At 38.6% G+C, this 20635-nt stretch overlaps 1 protein-coding gene across 2 annotated transcripts in view; it reads left to right on the forward strand.

The window, feature by feature from the left end:
* PCSK5 (proprotein convertase subtilisin/kexin type 5) overlaps nt 1–20635 on the forward strand; it is a 259399-nt gene that overhangs the window by 20704 nt on the left and 218060 nt on the right. For both annotated transcript variants that reach the window (XM_061470825.1, XM_061470826.1), the window contains exon 2: nt 8733–8837. In XM_061470825.1, coding sequence (XP_061326809.1) covers nt 8733–8837 — 105 coding nt within the window. The remainder of the gene's footprint in view (nt 1–8732; nt 8838–20635) is intronic.

Consider the following 20635-nt stretch of genomic DNA (forward strand, 5'->3'; position numbering starts at 1 on the left):
GCTCCAGTCCCCTGATCATCCTTGTGGCCCTTCTCTGGACTTGTTCCAGCAGTTCCATGTCTTTTTATGTTGAGGACCCCAGAACTGCACACAATACTCCAAGTGAGGTCTCACAAGAGCAGAGTAGATGGGCAGGATCACCTCTTTCGACCTGCTGGTCACGCTCCTTTTGATGCAGCCCAGGATACGGTTGGCTTTCTGAGCTGGAAGCGCACACTGCCTGCTCATGTTCATTTTCTCATCGACCAACACCCCCAAGTCCTTCTCCGCAGGCCTGCTCTGAATCTCTTCTCTGCCCAACCTGTAGCTGTGCCTGGGATTGCTCCAACCCAGGTGTAGGACCTTGCACTTGTCATGGTTAAACTTCATGAGGTTGGCATCAGCCCACCTCCCAAGTGTGTCAAGGTCCCTCTGGATGGCATTCCTTCCCTCCAGCATATCAACCGAACCACACAGCTTAGTGTCATTGGCAAACTTGCTTTGAGACCTAAGTATGTTTAGATTTTATTCTGGAATGCAGTAGAAAGCCTTGAAAAGAAAACCAATTATAAAAAGAATGTATAGAGATAATCTAAAATTAAATATACCAACTTGTAAAGAATTTCCACTGCAAATTGAAATGTTCTTTTTAATCTGCGTTTTTACTTAGTTTAGCCTGCAGTATTATTTTCTGAGAATTTTGAAGCTAACAGATACATAAAAATTCAAGTTCACATTAAAATTTACAAAGTGGCTTTGAAAAAAATCTCAGCTTTCATACCAGATAGAATGAGATCAGAATCATAAGTGACCTCAGGACGTAGTTGCTTTTTATTCTACTAACAAAAACACATGAAAAGTTAAAAGACTATCGAGAGTTTATGTTTATTTTATCAGTGACAGAGTCAATGGCTACTTATTTTTAAAGTGAAATACAGCAGAATGTAAGCAATAGCAGTGACGTTTTATTTGAAAGAACATAATGCAGAGCTACTTTATTTTAAAGGCTCATTTATTCATTTTTGACCTTAACTGTTTGAAAAGTCAAACTGTACTTCATAGCTTAAAGGTAAGTGCCCAGACAAAGTCTGTCCATTCAAATAGCTGAAACACAAAGAAAAAAATAAAGAAGTCTGGAATGATATATGTTGATTCACTAATGTGATTTGTCTCCATTATTAATTTAGTAAGTTTTTTCTTCCCATTTAAACAGGAGGAGAGTGAATATCAAAAAGTGGTAAAATGTTAGCATGTTCCTATCATGTAAAGGGATACAAGCCCTATTTATTTCTATGGAAATTGTGATTCTGCTGTAATAGCCATGTGGTTTAATTTGTCTGCCTGTTTTGGGGGTTTGTTTATCTTTCATTTGGAGGTGGTTCAGAAGGGAATACCCTTTTTTCTGGTTGAACTGTCCTGTCCTCCAGGCCAAAGATGTAACAAACTGAGCAGGAATTCTTGATTATAGCATAGGTTTTTTTCCACCTTGGAGACTCAAAAATATTTCAAGAAGTAGTAGTGCATTTAAGGCAAAGCCTAACTTGTTCAGAGTGCCACTATTTAGGAATGGCAACACCGTACATACATATTAGTTCCCTTTAAAACAAACCTGAAGAGAAAGGAGCGTGAGGGAAGCAAAGATATGAACTGGCAAGTTAGGCTATTCCTACCTTTGGCGCACACAGAGATGTTTTCACAGCTTGGGCTGTTGAATTTCTGTTAGCTCATTTGACTTAAAATAGATCTGAGAACTGGGTTAGTTGAGCATTTGAGCATAGTTGGAATTCAGGCTTTCACGGTAGCCTGGGTTGTATCTGAGGTGACAATCTGTGTTCATACCCACACCACCTTTTCTGCTGTTGCTTCAAATTATTTTGGCTAGTGAAGTTTGGGCACACTAAAAGTGCTCTTTTCTCCCCCACCTGGTAGATATTCCTGTGACGTACAGATTCAGAGCCTCTGTAAAACAAGAGACTAAACGTCTTTATTTTCATCCTTTAGAGTAGTCATAAGAGCAGTATTATCTTGCTATTGCAGTTCAAGAAAAGACTATAGTGTTCAGAGGTGCCAGTGGTTTTGTGTTGTTTTTTTTTTTTTTTTTCTTTTTAATGTTATCTGCGTGTAGTAACCCAAGGAGCTATTTTAAGTCTTGCAGGGTAGTGTAGGAGATCAGCCTAACAGGGCACTAGCAGGGAGCTTAAATACTTGCATAGAGGCCTCTTAAGAGTTGGAATAGTTGGGATTTGAAGTTTTAGGTATTCTAGGTTGGAATTTTAGGAATAAGGTTCAGAGGTCTTGTGCTGTTTTCTCCTAAATATTTCATAAAGGGATCTTTGTGAGAGCTTCAAAACTGGCCGGAACTGAAAGTGGTCCTTTCACTTCACTGCAGTGTGCCATATATGGGTAAACCTTGCTATTATTGCTTGTGAGTGACACAATGGTATGTGAAATTCCACTTTCTGATGACAAAAACAAACAAACCAAAACCAACCAAACAAAACCCCCAACAAGCCAAAACAAACAATTAAACCCCCCAAAACCAAAAAACCCAACAAACAATAAAGAAAGCTTTTGGTTAGAGGGTATATTTGAGAGAGAAAGAGCCCCCATCTTAGTCTGCAGGTCAGATATTGGAGCAGCTCTGCAACTGTGCTCGTGGTGGTTGCTCCTCTAGCCTCAATGTGATAGAGAATGTCAATACTGACCAAAGAGTGACATTTTGGGCAAGATAGCTGGAGGATTAAAAGATGTGGTCACTATTGAAGTATCTTAATGGGGAAAAAAAATAAACCACCCCACCCCTCAAAAAACTCTAGTATAGTTTTGCTGCTTGGAAGACAAGTCAACAGCCTCTGCAAGGCCGCCTTGCCCCCAGATGCTGAGATCAGAAACCTGATTTTAAGATGCTTAATACTTCCTAAGTCTGGAGGAACACAAGAAGGAATGGGAGCAGCAGTATTCTGCAGTATCACTGAATCTTCATCTGTGGATAGCAACAGGCCAACAGGGATCAAAATTAAGGGCTGTGATCTCACCTCCTTCATGTGCGTTGTAGAGCAGTATATAAACATAAGCAGTGTTCTAATCTGTGTCAACATTTTGTTCTGTCAAAATGCTTTATGATACTAGGTTGGCTGCACTGGCATTTAATGCAGGAAGAAAGCTCTGGTAATACCAACATACTCTGTTTCAAGCTTTTCAGACCAAAATATTTTAATTTTTGCTCTGAAACATCACCTTCAGTGTACTGTGAGAAACAGGGACCCTTACAATACATCCACCAATTTACTGGCACAACAGTATATTGTTTTCCATTCAGCCCACTGGGAGAAGTGTATTTTGCAGCCAGATATTTAGATGATTCTTGACTAGATAAGAAACTGCTAGGCAGGCTTCTTTTGGGATCCTTCCCTGCTCATATTCAGCCACATTTAAGTTTCAGTTGTAATTTCAGAGCTTGGTTTTATACGTCAATTTGGTGATCATATATGTATTTTTAATGTATTTTTTACCAGGCAACCTAAGCATTTGAATTTTCTTGTAGAGTTTATAAGGACACAATGCAGATGTAGATGAATTCATTCAGTAATTAATTTAATACTGCCTTAGACTATAAAACTGCATGTGGAAGAAATATTTTCCAAGGACAAGCCTAGAAAGATTGGCTCTTGTTTCATATTATCTCTAAAATCCACAGATTTTGTCAACTTTAAACAGAAACTAAGACCTAATAAATATAAAATTAATGCAAATATGCAGATGCTTTGGTTTTCTGGGGTTCCACTGTGATATGGTAGGATTGTTACTTCCAGGAATTATTTCCTGGAGTATATCCTTGGATATTTCCAGGAATTATATCCTTGAATAAGCATGATACTGTACTATTAAAATGTTTGAATACAGCCATTTAAGGTTATCAGTGATGAGGATTACTTCTAAAGAGAGTAAGTCTCCTCTGCCCACACCAGCTATTCTCAACACTTTTGACTAAGCAATTCCTCAGGAGTGTTTCTCCATTTCTTTTTAAAGAAATCAGGCCCTCTGGGTCAAAAAGGGGATTACAAAGATTTCCCAAGAATAAAACAGTTAAATTGCCATCAGTCTCTAAGGTAGTTAGCTCTGCAGTCTGGTGTTTCTGTTTTTCCATTGCTTTTCCTGTGAGAATGCCACTGAGACCTGGTAGTTATAAATGTAAAAAACAATTTAACAAGAACATCCATAATCATAAGTTTTATTGTGCTGTATTTCCGTGGTTTAACCCTTCTTCAAGTGGTCCCGCGATTTGGAAGGTCCAAGTAAATTCCCATTAAGGGAAAAGAGGGCAATAAAATTTTTAATAATGCTGGTGTTACTTTACTGTGAGAGGCACTGGCAGTTAGTGAATATGAATTATTCCATTTGAAAGATTTGGCCTTCTTTTATTTCATTGACAATTATAAACTAAAGCTGTAGATTTCACCATTTTAATTAATTATTATTATTATTATTAATAATAATTATTATCTGAAAACTGATGGTGCCTGGCATATGTGGCGTTCAAATTACCACACTTAATTCTAAGGGCTTAGTTCTCTCTCCTCAGCCCAGGGTCTCAGACGGAGTACAGCTCTCAAGCATTCTGAAGCCTCACGTTGTTCCCCTTTGCCTGGAAGGTGGAGCATGTGTATCCCTTCTGTCTATTCTGTGGGTGGCTAATGCTGCTAAACTGTAGGACCTCCAGGACTACAACTAAGTCATCTCCTAAATTTCTTGTTTCAGATGCCCTCAGAGGGCTCAGGTAGAGTTTATCTTCAGTAAATAAATATATAAATAAGATCCTCAAACTAGTACAAATCACTAAGAAGTGGGAGATACTGAGATCTGTGTAGCGCAAACCTGGATGTTTATTTTCCCTAGACTATGGCCTTTCTATTTATACAGTTCTGTGCAGTGGTAAAATACAGTTACCTGCTCGAGCTGTGTCTTTTCAGTAATGTGTGCTTGTGTACACACACACACACGCACACAGAGCAGTAGTTTTTTAATTCACTCTGAAGACAGGAAGGTCCATTAAGAGGTCTGTAACCTTTGTAGAATACTCTGGTATGGTGAATATACACTTTACTGGTCTCTGAAGCTGTAAGGAGCAAGAGTAGCATCACTTTACGTAGTTGGCACATCAACCCTGTTTGAGGCTACTGATAAGTCCAGGAAATGTCCAGGAAGTGAATAATTACATCCCTTTGTCTCAGGGAAGTATGCCATCACTTGTCCTGGTGCTAACTCTGACACTAGATTTCAGTGTCTCATATAAATAATAATAATTAAAAAATGGAGCAACAGTAGTCTGATGCTAAGGGACATTTGATATGCTACAGGCTGTTAAATTGAGAATAAACTCTAGTGAATGTAGACAAAAGTGATGCAATAGAACAGAATGGGCTATTTCAGTTGGAAGGGACCTACAACATCTAGTCCAACTGCTTGACCACACCAGGCCCCACAGAAGTTAAAGCCTGTTATTGAGGGCGTTGTCCAAATTCTTCTTAAAAACTGACAGGCTTGGGGCATCAACCACTGCTGTAGGAAGCCTGCTGCAGTGTTTGACCTCCCTCTCAGTGAAGAAATGTTTCCCAGTGTCCAGTCTAAATCTCCCAAGGTGCAGCTTTGAGACATTCCCACACATCCTGTTCCTGGATCGCAGGGAGAAGAGATGAGCATCCTCCTCCCCACTTCCCCTCCTCAGGAAGCTGTAGGGAGCAATGAGCTCGCCCCTCAGCCTCCTTTCCTCCAAACCAGACAAGGCTGGAGCCCTCGGCCACTCCTCACAGGACACGCCTTCCAGACCTTCCACCAGCTTTGTTGCCTTCCTCTGGGTGTATCCAAGGACCTTCACATCCTTCTTTAACTGTGGGCCCAGAGCTGCACACAGGGCTCAAGGTGAGGCCACACAACTCTGCATACAGCAGGGTAATCATCTCCTTTGACCGGCTCGTTCCGCTGTGTTTGATGCAGCTCAGGGTGCAGTTTGCTCTCTTGGCTGCCAGGACACACCACTGACTCACAGTTTGCTCAGTGTCAACCAGCACCCCCAGAGCCCTTTCTGCAGGCCTGCCCTCCAGCCTCTCCTCTGCCAGTTTATACTTGTGTCTGGTGTTATTTTGTCCCAGGTGCAAAATACAGCATTTTGATTTGTTACATTTCTCTCGTTAATCACTGTCCAGTGTTCCAGTCTATTCAGATTCCTCTGCAAAGCCTCTTGTCCCTCAAGGGGGTCAGTAGCACCTCCTAGTTTAGTATCACCAGCAGACTTATTAATGGTACATCAAACTTAAGCCTCCAAATCACTGACAAATATATCGAACAGAACTGGGCCTAGAATTGAGCCCTGAGGAGCACTGCTGGTGACCAGCTGCCAGGCAGATGTAGCTGTATTCACTACAAACCTTTGAGCTCTGTCATTCATCCAGTTCTTCAGCCCACACACTGTGAACCTGCTCATCCCACAGCTGGGCAGTTTGTCCAGAAGGATTCTGTGAGAGACAGTATCAAAGCCTCACTAAAATCCAAAAAACTACATCCATTGCCTGCCCTTCGTCAATTCGGCAAGTGACCTTATCATAACAGGGTGTCAGATGAGTTAAACAGGAGTTTTCCTTTGTGAGCCCATGTTGTCTGTGCCTGATGATTGTATTATTCTTTAAATAAATTTCAGTAGTACCCATTATGATCTTCATAATTTTTCCAGGAACTGAGAACTGTCTGTTGGTTGCTGGGTCTTCCCTCATGCACTTTTGGTGGGTTGGAATAACACTGGTTAGCTTACAGTCAGCAGGGACTCCCCAGAAGGTTCAGGGTCCTGCAGCTCCTTGAGGTGTCCAAAGAAGATTTCTCCATATGTGTTTATGGTTTCTTCATGAGCATGCATGTGGAGAAGTGAGAACGGGCTCATCCATAGTACAGAGTTGCACCACTTCAGCTGGAGTTGTCTTTCAAAGAGAAGGCAGCATGAAAATTAGTATGGCAATACTAATATACTTTTATTAATCTTAGTCAAATCAAATCCTGTTTAATTTATAATAAACCAACTGATTTAACTGAATGTTTTGGTATTTGACTTAAAATAAAGACAAGTAATTCTTCCTGAAGTGAAGATATTGATGGATCAACTACATAGACTGGGATTAATATTTTAGAATACTGCAGGGTTTTAAAAGATTAAGAGTTTTTGAGTGTTGATCCGTCCTTTCTGGTGATGTCATTGAGATTATTTGCAAAACCAGGCCTGTTTCCTGTGGTCGCTTCGAGTTTTGACTTGAAATAGCAATAAGCTTAATTATCCCTTTTTTGCTCATCGTTAAGGAACTTTAAATTACTGTGTATCTTAACAAAATTTGCAGTTGTCATGGTTTAACCCCAGTTAGCAACTAAAGAGCCACTTGGTCACGCCCCTCACAATAGGATCAGGAGAGAGAATCAGAAGGGTAAAAGTGAGGAAACTCATGAGTTGAGATAAAGACAGTTTAATAGGGAAGGCAAAACTGTGCACACAAGCAAAGCAAACCAAAGAGTTCATTCACCACTTCCCACGGTCAGGCAGGTCTGCAGCCACCTCCAGGAAAGTGTGGCTGCATCACATGTAACAGTTACTTGAGAAGACAAACACCATCACTCCAAATGTCCTCCCCTTTCTTCTTTCCCCAGCTTTATATGCTGATCATGATGCCATATTGTGTGGGATATCCCTCTGGTCAGTTGGAGTCAGCTGTCCTGGCTGTGTCTCCTCCCGACTTCTGCACGCCGAGCCTCCTCGCTGGTGGGGTGACGTGAGGAGCAGAAAAGGCCTGTGTAAGCACTGCTCAGCAATAACTGAAACATCCCTGTGTTATCAACACTGTTTTGCAGCACATAGTCCATACCAGCCAAAACCAGCACATCAGTGCAAAATAAAGTCAGATTTCAAGTAGGGTGGAGAGAAATTCTCCCTAAAGACAAGGAGGCTGAATGTTTCCTTAGAGGTTTGTGAAACTGAAGTTTCAGGTTATGAATGTTTAGGTATTAGTGACTCAGGAGATTAAAATTTCTGTGTCAAATTGTGAAGGCTGTCGAAGTTGAATATTTACATTTCTGCTGTTTACTGATGGGATGAACAAGGAATATTTTTATTGTACTGTTGTGAATTTTGCCATTTTGCAATTTGCATGAATTGATTCTGTAGTTTGACTTAGACATTTTGCTGTGAAGTTACCATTTCCATTTTTCTTTCTTCTACTTCTTTCTTGCCCACATTTGGCAGAAGGCGAAGTCTATTCCTGTTGTATAGTCTGATGCTGTGAACATTCATTTTATAATTTAATTATCTAAATAACCAAATGTAGTGCATTTTACAGTACATTTCCTTAAGCAAACTAGATGGAATGCTTTTTAATAACCATATAGCCATTTGATGATTCTTATACTTGCCATTGGAAGACAGTTTGGATATAGATTGATATAGGATTACTTAAAGTACTGCATATAAATTAAACATTAAAAAGGTAGATACAGACAGACTAAGCAGCTCAGTTATAATCTTTGGTTATGCAGTTGCTGCCTCAAGGACACTCCATCCATTTCATATCGTATGTCCTTCTTTTGAAAGATGATCAGTGGGTTCAAGTAACATTTCAGCACACAGGAAATTACATAATTTATAGACTTTGAGAAATGAAAAGCAGAAAACTGGTTTTCATAAATTAAATCTCCCTCTCTTTTTTTCTTTTCTCCCCTTACAGATTGGAACACTGAAAGATTACTACCACTTCTACCATAGTAAAACAATTAAAAGGTCAGTTCTCTCAAGTAGAGGTACCCACAGCTTCATTTCAATGGAGCCAAAGGTAAGAAAATCCACATATGTGTCTGACGCAAAAGCCGTTGCATTTTTTATATGGAATATCATACCAGAGGACATTCACCTGAATGGCATATAGCATTACAAGAACTGACACACTATCTGTTTGCTTGGGTTCTGCTTGTCATTAAAACAAACCAAAGACAGTACCATGCTATTCAGTTTGTGCTATTCTTGGAACATAAGGTCCAGCATTATTCATGGAGGAGTACAGGAATTGTGTTAAAGAAGTAATCACTTTGTTGTGCTTCTCTGCAAAACCACGTGTGTAACAGTCATGTCTGCAGATCTTCTGTAAATCAGCCAGCTTTCAGAATGAAGGTGAGCTGTGTGGGATGGTACAATGTTCAGAGAAAAGTTTCTCTTGCCATTTTCTGGTCTTCCTCTGGAATTGATGTAAGAGGGAATACAATTAGAATGCTTTTTTCTGTGGTCCTTTTGATAGTTCCTGTCAATCATCATTTTAAGAACTGTTTGAAAAATGCTATCATATCTTTTGGATATATACTATACTGTCAACATAATTTAATTACTGATTTATAGTTAAGTATAATACTGTTTTGCATCTGTACCCAGGGCACACTTTTGTTTTAATCCTTTAATTTCAGTGGTTAGAAGCTTTATCACTAACTGTTGGATTGAACTGCTTCTCGTTTTCTTTTAGAAAAAATGTTTGGAGAATATCATATTAGCTTTTTTATTCTGTTTATGCAACCCAGTTTCACCAGCAAGCCCCCAAGTCCCTGGTGTTTTTCAGTGATGACAACTGAGTCAAGTTTTTTTTAAGTTCTTGAATGATGACTGCTGTCTGTGAAGGATTTGAGAGGTTTTACTTGAAAAATATTTTACGAGAACTAAGAGTTGTCAGTAAAAGTTCGAATACTGTAGATGCATGGTATAGAAGCTGAGCATCGCAGTCTTGAAAGCTGTATTTAGGACTGAAGTTCCTCTTGAGGATAGGACAAGACTAGGGAAAGGCCCACAAAGCATATTTGCCCCTGTGTTGATGGGGCTGAACTGCTTAACCTTTTAAGAGCACGAGCAGCTCTGAGCAATATATTTTGGGGATTAAATGATGAGGGCCCAAATCTCTGTTCTGACAAGTGCAACGACCCCCCATTCTAACCACAAGCACCGCACTTAGAATAGCAGATACTGCAAAAGGAAGGGGAAGTGTTCAATCCGCATCAGTCTTCTGGAATGCACAGAGGTAGAGTGATTTACACACAAATGCACCAGTTCACATGCATGTACTTTACACCCAGCTTCCAGACACTTCTCCTGCACTTCTGGCACCCAGCCCAGACTACTTTGTCCAGAATTGTGAGAGACTCTAGGGCAGAACACAGCAGAAAATCAGGGCTATCTTTTATTTTCCAACGCTTTCCATGTTATGCCATTTAGGTCTTGTCCCCAGTGTATGCTGCTGCTGGTGCAGAATTAGTGAATCATTGTTTAAATACAACCTTAATATTGAGAAGCTGTGGTGGGAGTTGTGCAGTGTACTCAACCTTGTTAATAATTCTATACCCAAAGAGAAACTGACAGTCTAGTACCTAGATCTGTCAAAAGTGTTTGTGATTGACTTTGTGACTACTCTGCTGAACCTGAGCTTGGGAATTCTGGTGTGGCTGCAGACATGTCAATATATGGACAAATATTTGTAGAATAAAGGCTAGTTTGTCCTCAGAGTGCATAACATTTAATGATTATTAAAGCAGACAGGAAATTTAATTGTATTATGTAAGCTGGACCTTTTTTTTTTTGATAAAAAGGTTTCATTTAAATAAGGCACATTGCATGGCTTTGAGAGTTTTAAAGGTCCAGTCCTATATCTATTATATTTTTGAGTGTGACTGTATCTAATGCCAGTATTTGCAGCGAATTAGATGGTATGTGTATTTGTGAACAGGGGAACACTGAGATTTATTTACTTTCCAAATTGTTTAATGGTATTTTACTTAATGCTTAAAGTCCACTCTGTGTGACATGCACACACAATTAACTTATTCTGGGCTTGCTTTAGATATTCATCACTGATTTGCCTCTTTATGAAATTTTAAATCATGGAATTTTTATTGAGTGGTAATTCATTATGTAAATAACCTGCTTATAATGGAAGAATCATTATGAAATCTGGTATTTCTAAACTACTTGTGTGGATAGTGTTTGATTTCACTGTGTGAATGCACAGGGAAAGCTATATAGGTAATATAAAATCTAGCTATTGTGGATTTCAGTTAATGAATTGCTTTGAAGATCTTTGATTTTTTTCTTCTGGAAGAGTCTCTTGATGTTGTTATAAACCATATGAATAGATCAAACAGGAAATATAAACTGAAGACATATGGATTACACATTTTGACAATTTTCTCAGCATTAACCAAACATTACTCTCTGCATTTAGATGAAAAGATAAAGGATATACACTGTAACACAATTTTGTCCATTATCATCCACATCCTTGCCTGCCAACGCTACCTGTTGGTCTTTTAGAGAGGAAATGTATTGTGTAGTTAGAGGTAGAGAAGCCAAATGGCATTAGTGTGTGTAACAGAGATTTTCTTGTAGAAAATTCAAAACATAGCTTTGTTCACAGCTTCTCTTCTAGGCCTGTACCTGGTGTTTCATTTGTATTGGTAGAAAAAACAAAGACGTAAAAGAAGTTTGTGGATTCTAAGCAGAGATTAGTACTGTGCATCAAAGCTAATAGTTGAATTAAATCTGTTACAGGGGTTTCTGGTCTCTCCAGCTGATGTACTGCTTGTGGTTGGCCTTTGGCAGGGTTGATGAAAGCACTGTATCGTGAATTATGAGCCTTTTTTAGCTTCAGAGAATTTCCTCAGCAAAGTAATTTTGGTGACACTGCAACGCATGAAACAATGGAAGCAGGAGCCAAGAACAAGGGAGAAGAAGATGGACAGAATCATTCCATAGGTGGAAGATATCATGAAGCTCTAATTCAGCTATTAAGTAGGCCCTCTGTTGAAATCAGACTATTACAGTATTTCCAAGGGTAGGAATAAAGAGCTGTGGTGCACTTCTGAGTTTGCTGCAGTGTGAAATGAAAGGTCACAAAGTAGAAAAATCTGTGAAGAATGATTGCAACCTCAGTCTGTAAGTCAGACTTTACATCAATACAAAGCATAGGGAAAATCGGGTGGAGTTTTTCTATCACTGAAGAGATTGCAGTCCCAATGAAATATCATTGTCGAAGCGCCTACACATGACAATAATACATAGACATTAAATGGACAGTATAATGAGAAAGCTGTCATTTTATACTGCACTGTTACCTGAGATGAAGAGTTTGTAATCAAGGGCTGTGATAATGAAATTTGTGACTCATATGGTGAAAAATATCCCACAGAATCAAGTACCATAAATGGCAAAGCAATAATCCTAGAAGAACACAGTTCTTAAGGTAATAAAATGGATCTTTAATAATGATAATATATATTGAAATTGATGAACACACAAACTACAGTTTGTTTCATTTTGCTTATGAGGTCCCCAGTGCTTTGCATCACAGTGGAAATCTGAAAAAGACATGTGGCCCACATCAGTGCTCAAAAATTTAAAATTAATAATACATGTTCCTCTGAAGTGTCACATTTGCTAACAGGGAAAACATTTGCAGCATTAGTGTTTATCAATTTCAGCTAAGATGACATCTTGTCTTTTTAAAATTTTAATTAATTTCAGGTAGGTTTATTCATGTTTTGAACTTCTGCTTCACTAAGAAGTTGAAAGATTTCCAGTTTCCCTTCCACTGAAATAAATACGAAATTTCAGCAACATACCCTGCTCGAGCAGGGTTTTGCTCAAGATTTTGTCACCACTGCTGCAGAATCAGAGTACCTAAGGAAACATTACTGCAGACATTTACATCTTCCCCAGCCTGACCTAACCACACGCAGAGCAGATCTGTACGACCTGGTGTTAGAAAAATGATAATACCATGGGAATTCTTATTTTTGCTGTATAACAAGCTGAATGGGACTGGCGGTAGCAGCATGTAAAATGCTGTAAGCATACTTTTGATGAGACAACACCAGATGATCTGGGCTTTCTTCAGCGAAAGTAATGCCAGAATTATGTCCTTACTAGTACAATGTTGTGAATGTTTATGAGAGGGCAAAGAGGAGCAAAATTGCAGCATCTTAAGTACAATTTCATTATGTTGCTATGTAGTTACACCAGTTCATATTGCCAAATAATATCCTGGGTTGATATGGAAGATAGTTGTCAAAGGAGTAGGGGAAAAGATGCATTTCACCACAAGGTGATGGTCTTGCTTTGGCAAAGAGTATGCCATGACTTTTGGAGCATGCCTTTGGCAAACAATAATTTCTGTCACTCTGGATCAGACTGTTCATTGCAAATAGAGATGAGAGTTAAAGTTTTCAGTGCTAAAAATATCATCATCAAATTGTGTTTTCAATTATGAATTTAAATGTTCCACAATTGCAATATGAGATTGAGTAAGGAGAAAGTAAAGGTTTGAACAATTTGGATTTAATGTAGGGGGCACGAAATTCAGCAGGAATAAAGAATGTTATTACGGTAGTAAAACCTTGGGCTTTTAAAAGCCAGCGTCATGGACTTTGAACTGAGAGAAATTCAGATGAGAATGTTTCTTTTTGGATAAGGTTGTGTTTCATTTTGGCAATAGTAAGTGTTAAGTTGTTAAACCTCATTAGTGAACAAAAAGATTTTGTTAGCCAAATAGAATGACACAACAGTTAAACACTGGGGACCAGGTGAGTTACTGGTGCCTGCCTGGGTAGCCGTAATAGGTACAAGCACTCAGAGGACAAGAGAATCAATACTGCTCCACTTGGTTGCAGAATAATAGTAACTGTCATGCTGTTTCCATGTTCAGAGTTTGACTGGAGGTTTGAGTTAGTAATGAAGTAGTACAACATTTAGCACTGTGGACCATTTCTTAACTGCCTCAGAATGCTTTTACATGAGCAGTCCTTCCATCTTTAGCTTAGTTAACAGCAAGAATAAGACTTGCTATTTCCAAGGACCCTGTTGCTGGGTGAGTTAGAACATGAACTGAATCACAGTGTGTGAGAGGGCATAGCAATGTCTCCCTTTAGCACCTGCCTCATGAGTATTAAAAAGTTTCATGTAAACATGAGCAAATAGCCCTACAGTTTGGATCTGTTTTCAGGGCTTTTTGAGGTACAAAGCTGCTGTTCACTGACAAAGAACTGCATAAGACTCTGCTGTAATTAGTGTTGTTGCAACAGCTTGTCATGTTGTTGTAAAGTTCTCACAAGTTCATTGGTTGGTTGTGTTTGCTTGATGGTGATTGAAATCTGTACTTACAGGGGTGCCCGATGCATTAGTTTTAGCTTAAAATACATTCTCCATCAGCAAAAGTTCCTGGAAATTTTGTGTTGCTTTAGCAGGTTTTGAGAATAATTTTACCATGCTGAGACTGCATCAGACTTATTTTTATTTGTGACTAAATATGGGCTAGACTGCAGTTTGCAATATATCTAGACCTAGATGAAAACCGCAGTGAGAAAGCCAGGTGAGCGGAACAATAATGGAGTGGAATTGGGACCATGTTTTGAAGAAAGAGGGTTTCTTCCTTGTCTGCACCAACACGATACCTTAAACACTTGAGAAGCCTAATAGTTCTGAGGAATAGCAAACTAAAATCTGCAGTTTCTTTTTAGCATATGAAACAGTGTGATCTGTGGCTGATATAAAACTAACTCAAAGCTGAACCTTGGCTGACTGTAATCTAAAAATGAAGGTTTAATCCGTAGCATGTTCAGACAGTATCACATGAATATATGTGACCTTCCCCTTATACTGTACTGGCCAAACCCAGTGCTGCTGTAACAGGAGGTAACAGTTCATCAGTCAGCAAATTTTGTCATATAATGGTAATTTCTCTTCATTTATCTATGATAGGTAGAAATATTTAATGAAGTTAATTGTAACTAATAGGACTGAGGTTTATTTGTGAAGAATAAAAGCTTTGTTAGCGTCTAATTCTATTACTATATTAGTGAGATAGCAGACTTTTCTATTAGTAACTAAAGAAACCCTCAAAAAATAAATTACTAAAGCTACTTTCTAAAAGGAATTACCTTTTGATGTTTTCTGCTAAAAGCAGAAAAATAGCCAGTAGGAATTCAATGTAGTATAATTTTAGAAAAGAAAGATGTCTACAGTTGGGGAATAAGGAAGTGTTTCTTGAAATAAATTACTGTGATTACCTACACTTACATTTCCCTTTCATCATGGTTATCCCAGTTGCTCGCACCTGCCTCAAAGGGTTTTTGTCCCCTCAGCATCACTAATTGCATGTGCATTATGAAGAAATACGAGATTTCAGAACATTCGAATTTTCTGGTTGCCAAGTCATTTTACAGAACTCCTTGGCAATGCCAATCTCACTGTTAACTTTTGGGCAAGAAGTGGAGATTAGTTGAGAGGTTTTGACTGGCTCACTTCCTAATTAGTGTAGCAAATGGTTTGAGGAATGAAAAAAACATTATTCAGGATGATTGCATTCTGTTGCTGTTTTCATGTCGTTATTTTGTTAAGCTGGTAATGAGATGGGCAGGGAAATTGAAAGACCACGGGATGTCAAGGAATTGGGTCAAGACTTTTTCCAGTAGTATGCTGTGAAAAACTTCATTGCCTCACCATTTTTGTCAAGTTATCGCAACGTCACAGAAGCCCAGTGTCAGACCAGCTGTCAAATGTTCTGTTGCAAACTCAACAGTTTATAGGGATTGTGGTAGAGCTGCTTGTATTGTCTCTGTACCTTATGGTCAATGAGGGAAGGGTGTTGGCTGACTCTGAAGAAGCAGGCAAGGACTCAGCCATCTCTCAGAGAAGTAGCTAAAATCTTCTGAGACAAGAATATTCAAAATGAAGCAGATTTCATCGGTCTCTTGGTTTTGGTGTATTTGGAGCCTTCTGATTTTGGAGAGGCAAAAGCAAAAGATTACGTATGTTCAATGGCCTGGGTCTTTGCAAGGTCTTTTTTCTTCTAGCAGAAGGGAAAAAAAAAACCTAACAAAACCAAAACAATTGAGTTTTGCAGAGGAACATGTATCTTGAACAGAATAAGTCTTAAAAAAAAAAAAAATAAAATTAGCTGGATTTCAGCTCAAAGCTCTTTGAATACTTGAGGGTTTTTCTTTTGAGAAATCATGTTCTTTTACTTCTTTGCACTTTGTGAACTGGGGCTCATGGCAACAGGACTCCTTGATTTTTGCTTCATAGCATGTGTTCTGCAGTTAAAATATGTTCTCTTTCTAGTAAACATGTCAAGTAGAGGTTAGCATCAGTGGCAATATTGGTGACTGTAGTTTAGATTTTGCTTCAGACAAATTGTTTTGGAATCTTCAAAAATATATAGAAATGTTCTTTAGGAGTAATGGAGAGGAAAACACCCTTCAGGAGATACTTCTGCTCTGAAAGTGCTGTACAGTGTGACAGTCTCAATATAAGATTCGAAATGTGACATACCTCTTAAATTTCTTGCATTTGAGGGCAAATTGGGGAAGGGAGTTTTGTGCATTTTTTGTGCAGTTTTCTGTTCCCTGTCACTAGTGGAATCTCGACACAAAAATTTATTTAGATATCTTAAAAACAAAATCTGACCTGTTCATCTGTGATAACAGTCACAGTTTTTTTGTGCAGATAGAGGTTTCCTGGAGCTGCAGTGCTAATCCCAGCAACAGACCAATTCAGAAAAATGTTTCACTAGAGCTAACTGCAAATTTAGCATTGACTTTAGCATTTGTCATTTGACTTTAGAAAATAAAATTACTTAGGGTATGTATGATTTGTGAATAAGTGGTTTGGGTCCTGCCTTATATTCTGTAGGTATTCGAACATTTCTGGATATCCTAATTCCAAAGTTGACTGTACATTAATAAAATAACAAAAGCGAGGAGGAAAAATCCTCTGCCCATCCATTGTGTCATGAGAGGGCACTTCCGCATCACAACTATGGAGGTAGATGTTGGAGAAATTATTTGTGTAGCATGCACTCCAGTATGCTATGGGAGTTTTCAACTGGAAATTGATTTGAGCAAGGACTAGTGGAGGTCACAGCCAATTTTGCTGAGACCGTGAAAGGTATACGCAGCATGCTGTGTAGCTAACTTAATTAGCCCTCGTTGGGCTTATCTTTTGTACCTTGAGTTAGCTAAATGCTTTCTAAAATCTCTCTATTCTGAAATAAGATTTTCTGAGCATCTCTCTGTCAGAATTTCTAAATGCATGGCTGTTCCTTTCTTGCTTAATGGCACATCTGCCTGGTTGGCTCTCCCCATGCAAGCAGGGAGTGCTCATCCTCATTCAAAGTGAGATCATTAATGAGGGACATACAGTCTATGTGCAGCCAGAGCACATAAGCTTGTGCAGCTTTATTTTGTAAATGCAAATGCTATGCTAAAAAAGAAAAAGGGGGGGGGGGGGAAGCCTAAAAAGCAGCCTAAAAAGGAAGAGTGTGTTGCATTCTTCTTACAATTCAGGAGCTGCTAAAGGACTTTACTCAGCCTTAACAATGATAAAAGCTCTTTAGGTAAATCTGTGTGTGGGAAATTTAAAGCCATAAAGATGACATAAGATATCATAGCAGTTATAAACATATAAAACCAGAGGAAACTGCTTGACAGTCTTCAGTCCATGGATGCTAGTAGGTGTTAATAACATTTGAGCTTCTTTACAATTCCAGTAAAGCAATACATGCTCCTGTGCATTTTAGCAGCAAAGTAGGTTTATAGATGAAAAATGGTAGAGTTACTAAATGGTTAAAAAATATTAAGGAGAACTAGTGGTTTTATTTCTATTCTGTGTTCTAAGAGCTTTCCAGGGAAGACAGTGGCTGATGGCTGCAGTGGCCACAGAAAAGTGTGCTTCTGCTGTCATTAGAGTCACTTTATGTTGCTAGTGGTAGCTACTGGGTAGTAAAATTGCTCGATATCAGAAAGAGTCAAAAGAGGAAGAAGTATAAAGATCCTAGTTTTGAGCCAGGGAAGATGCACCATTCTGGAAGAAGCTGATCCTGCAAGGCTGAATGCCAGAACAGCAGCAAAGAGAAAGAGGGAGATTGAAAGAAAACACATTTTGGAAAGGAGCATCTCAAAGCAGACTGTCTAGGAATGTGACAGTGCAGCCTCTACACACCATTTCCTGGGAGATCCAGCTTTATCTGATACTGATCATACTGGGTTTAATGCAGGATATTAATAGAAAAATGGATTAAAGGTCTTTCCACCCCCCCCTTGCATTTGAAAAACTTTCTGGCAGCGATGTATGTTCGTGATGTAATGCATCAACATTTTAATGTATCTGTCTGACTGCTTCTGACAGGCAAGACAATCATGTTTAATGCTAGCAGTTGTTATCTTGCCCAGCTATTACAAATAGTCATGATACACATAGGTAATTTGTCATATACAGCATTATTAATGTCATCACTAATTAAAGGCAGGGGCAGGGAGGTAGAAATACATCCTTTCCCAAAACAAAGGGAAGGAATCTCCCCTGAACCAACATTTTGTGCATAACAAACTTCTTTCTTTTAGGATCATTTAAAAAAGTCAAAGCCACTGGAAAACCACTTGTTTTCCTTGGCGGATCTGTTCTCACTCTAGCAGATCCTCAGCATCCTGTGACCTGCAAGTTTTAATGGCTCAGAGAGGTGTCAGGAAGCTATGTCCTGTTCACAGCTGTGCTGCTCAAATGTGTGTAGCCTTCATCATACTTCACTCCTTCATGCTTCTGACTCCCTACCTGTGAAACAGGGACAACAACAGTTGAATAAAAACTGTAAATGGCAAATGCACAGCAAGTACTCTGTATTTTATGTTGAATTATATTTCTCTTCATGTCACACAGAGCGTTGTATGAATACAAGCAACATTTTAGAGAAATAAAACACTAATTCTAAATCCTTTCCATATAATCCACTTAAAGCAGTCATATATCCATTGATGACTGTTGCTTGCATAAGCTGTGTTTGACCTAGATTATTGTTTGACATAGTTTTTTCCTTTTTTTGAGGGGGAGTAAACTCTGCCACTTTCAGTGATGCTGAAGCTCTAAATAACTACACAGGACAGAATATCATTTTATCTTTGCTTTTGTAAAGGATCCGAATAAAAAGTCTTTTTTTAAGTGTGTTTGTCAAAAGGAGACTCAATCCACTGTTTCATTCTTAGCTGTTATAATAAATTTTTGTGATTGTATAATAAACCCAGAATGTCTGAATTTTAAATTTTCTTTTTTCCAGGGTGTTCCTAAGAAACTGTCTCTCCAAAATACAGATGCCAGTAGACACATAGTCTGTCAGACCAAAAGGAAACACTGTGGTCATCCAGTCAAACTGTCTTTGACCAGATATTATGTGGCTCACCAGAGTTAATTTATATTTGAAGCAGAGTGTATCTTTTAAAAATCTTCCAATTTTAATTAAAACACTGCTAGCAATAGAGAATTTCCAGAAAGTTTTAAGATGTTCTATTTTTGCTTCATCTGAGGTTATCTGGCTTTGACCTCTAGCCATTTCACATTGCAAATTCACACTCCACTCACTGTGAGGTTGAAGTCTGATGACCAGCATATGTGTTTGGACACAACTGTGACCTAAACACCCATAAACTTCCCTTTCCTTAGCTAGAAGCATTTCCTAGAATGACTTTCTTGTGGATCTGTTTTTCTCCTCTTTTCATCATTTTTTATTCTTTGCCGTGTCAACATGCTTCCCTTGCCTTGGAGGCAGGAAGCCAGCAGTGGTATTTGCAGCCCTGCTCAGTGCAGATATGTGTTAAACTTGCTTGTGATTTGATGAGCCAGATACATTTTGATGAGTCTGAAGAAGGCATTTAGGTAATTTAGTCCTGTTACCTTCGTAAGAGTGAGATTTCTTACCATCTCTTTTGACTTCCACACTGTCCTGGCAATTAGTGGGAATGCAGTCAGGTCGTTTTTAAGCCGTTGTCTGATGATAATATATATGTTGTTCATCCATCAGAGTCCAGTTTTGCCTTTCAGTCCTTCCTATAAGCAGGTAAAGGAACTGGAAAGACAATTAGAGCTATAGTAATAGTACTAACAGGAATGTTTGTGAAAGCCGTTACAGTTTTTTGAAGCGCCTGAAATATCTTCGCTGTCAAGAGCACATCTTTTGTAGCACATCCCAGATTATATCAAAGAAAGATCCCAGATTATATCAAACAAATTTGTATATTTCAGAAGATACATGTTTGCATATTTGAAGATTGGGTAAGAAGAAAAACGGTTTTATTGGTATAGAGAGTATTCATAGCCAGTATTGATATAAAGAATCACATTTATATTAGGTCATTTTAAAGTCCTTTTATCCCTACAGAAGACAACATAAAAATAGCTCATAAAGATTGCTATCAAATTACATAAACATAGATAACAGAAATTTTGGCAAGACTTTAGAGACCACACTGCAACCTCATGTAAGTGGTCTGGTTGGAGACCGAAAAGCTTTAGTATATGCAGTAGAAAAGCCTATCCCATAAATGATAGCCATGGAAATAACTCAGTTTATAATATGATGAGTGTTGTGAATTATGAGCTCAGAGAAATTATAACTAATGAATGTTCTTTCATTTCCAATGTTAGAATATGTACAGGACCAACTGGGAGTTGCAAAATTAAGATGTTGCTCTTGTTTCAGCCAGGGCTTTAAAATAAATAAAAGCAGTACCCAGCAGGTTCATTAATCAAGCATCATTTCAGCTTTTATGTGGTCTGACT

The sequence above is a fragment of the Pezoporus flaviventris genome, unplaced genomic scaffold (assembly GCF_033815535.1).
Source record: "Pezoporus flaviventris isolate CSIRO_AGI_PZ_B2104156 unplaced genomic scaffold, CSIRO_AGI_Pfla_v1 ptg000064l, whole genome shotgun sequence".
In the NCBI taxonomy this organism is placed as follows: Eukaryota; Metazoa; Chordata; class Aves; order Psittaciformes; family Psittacidae; genus Pezoporus; species Pezoporus flaviventris.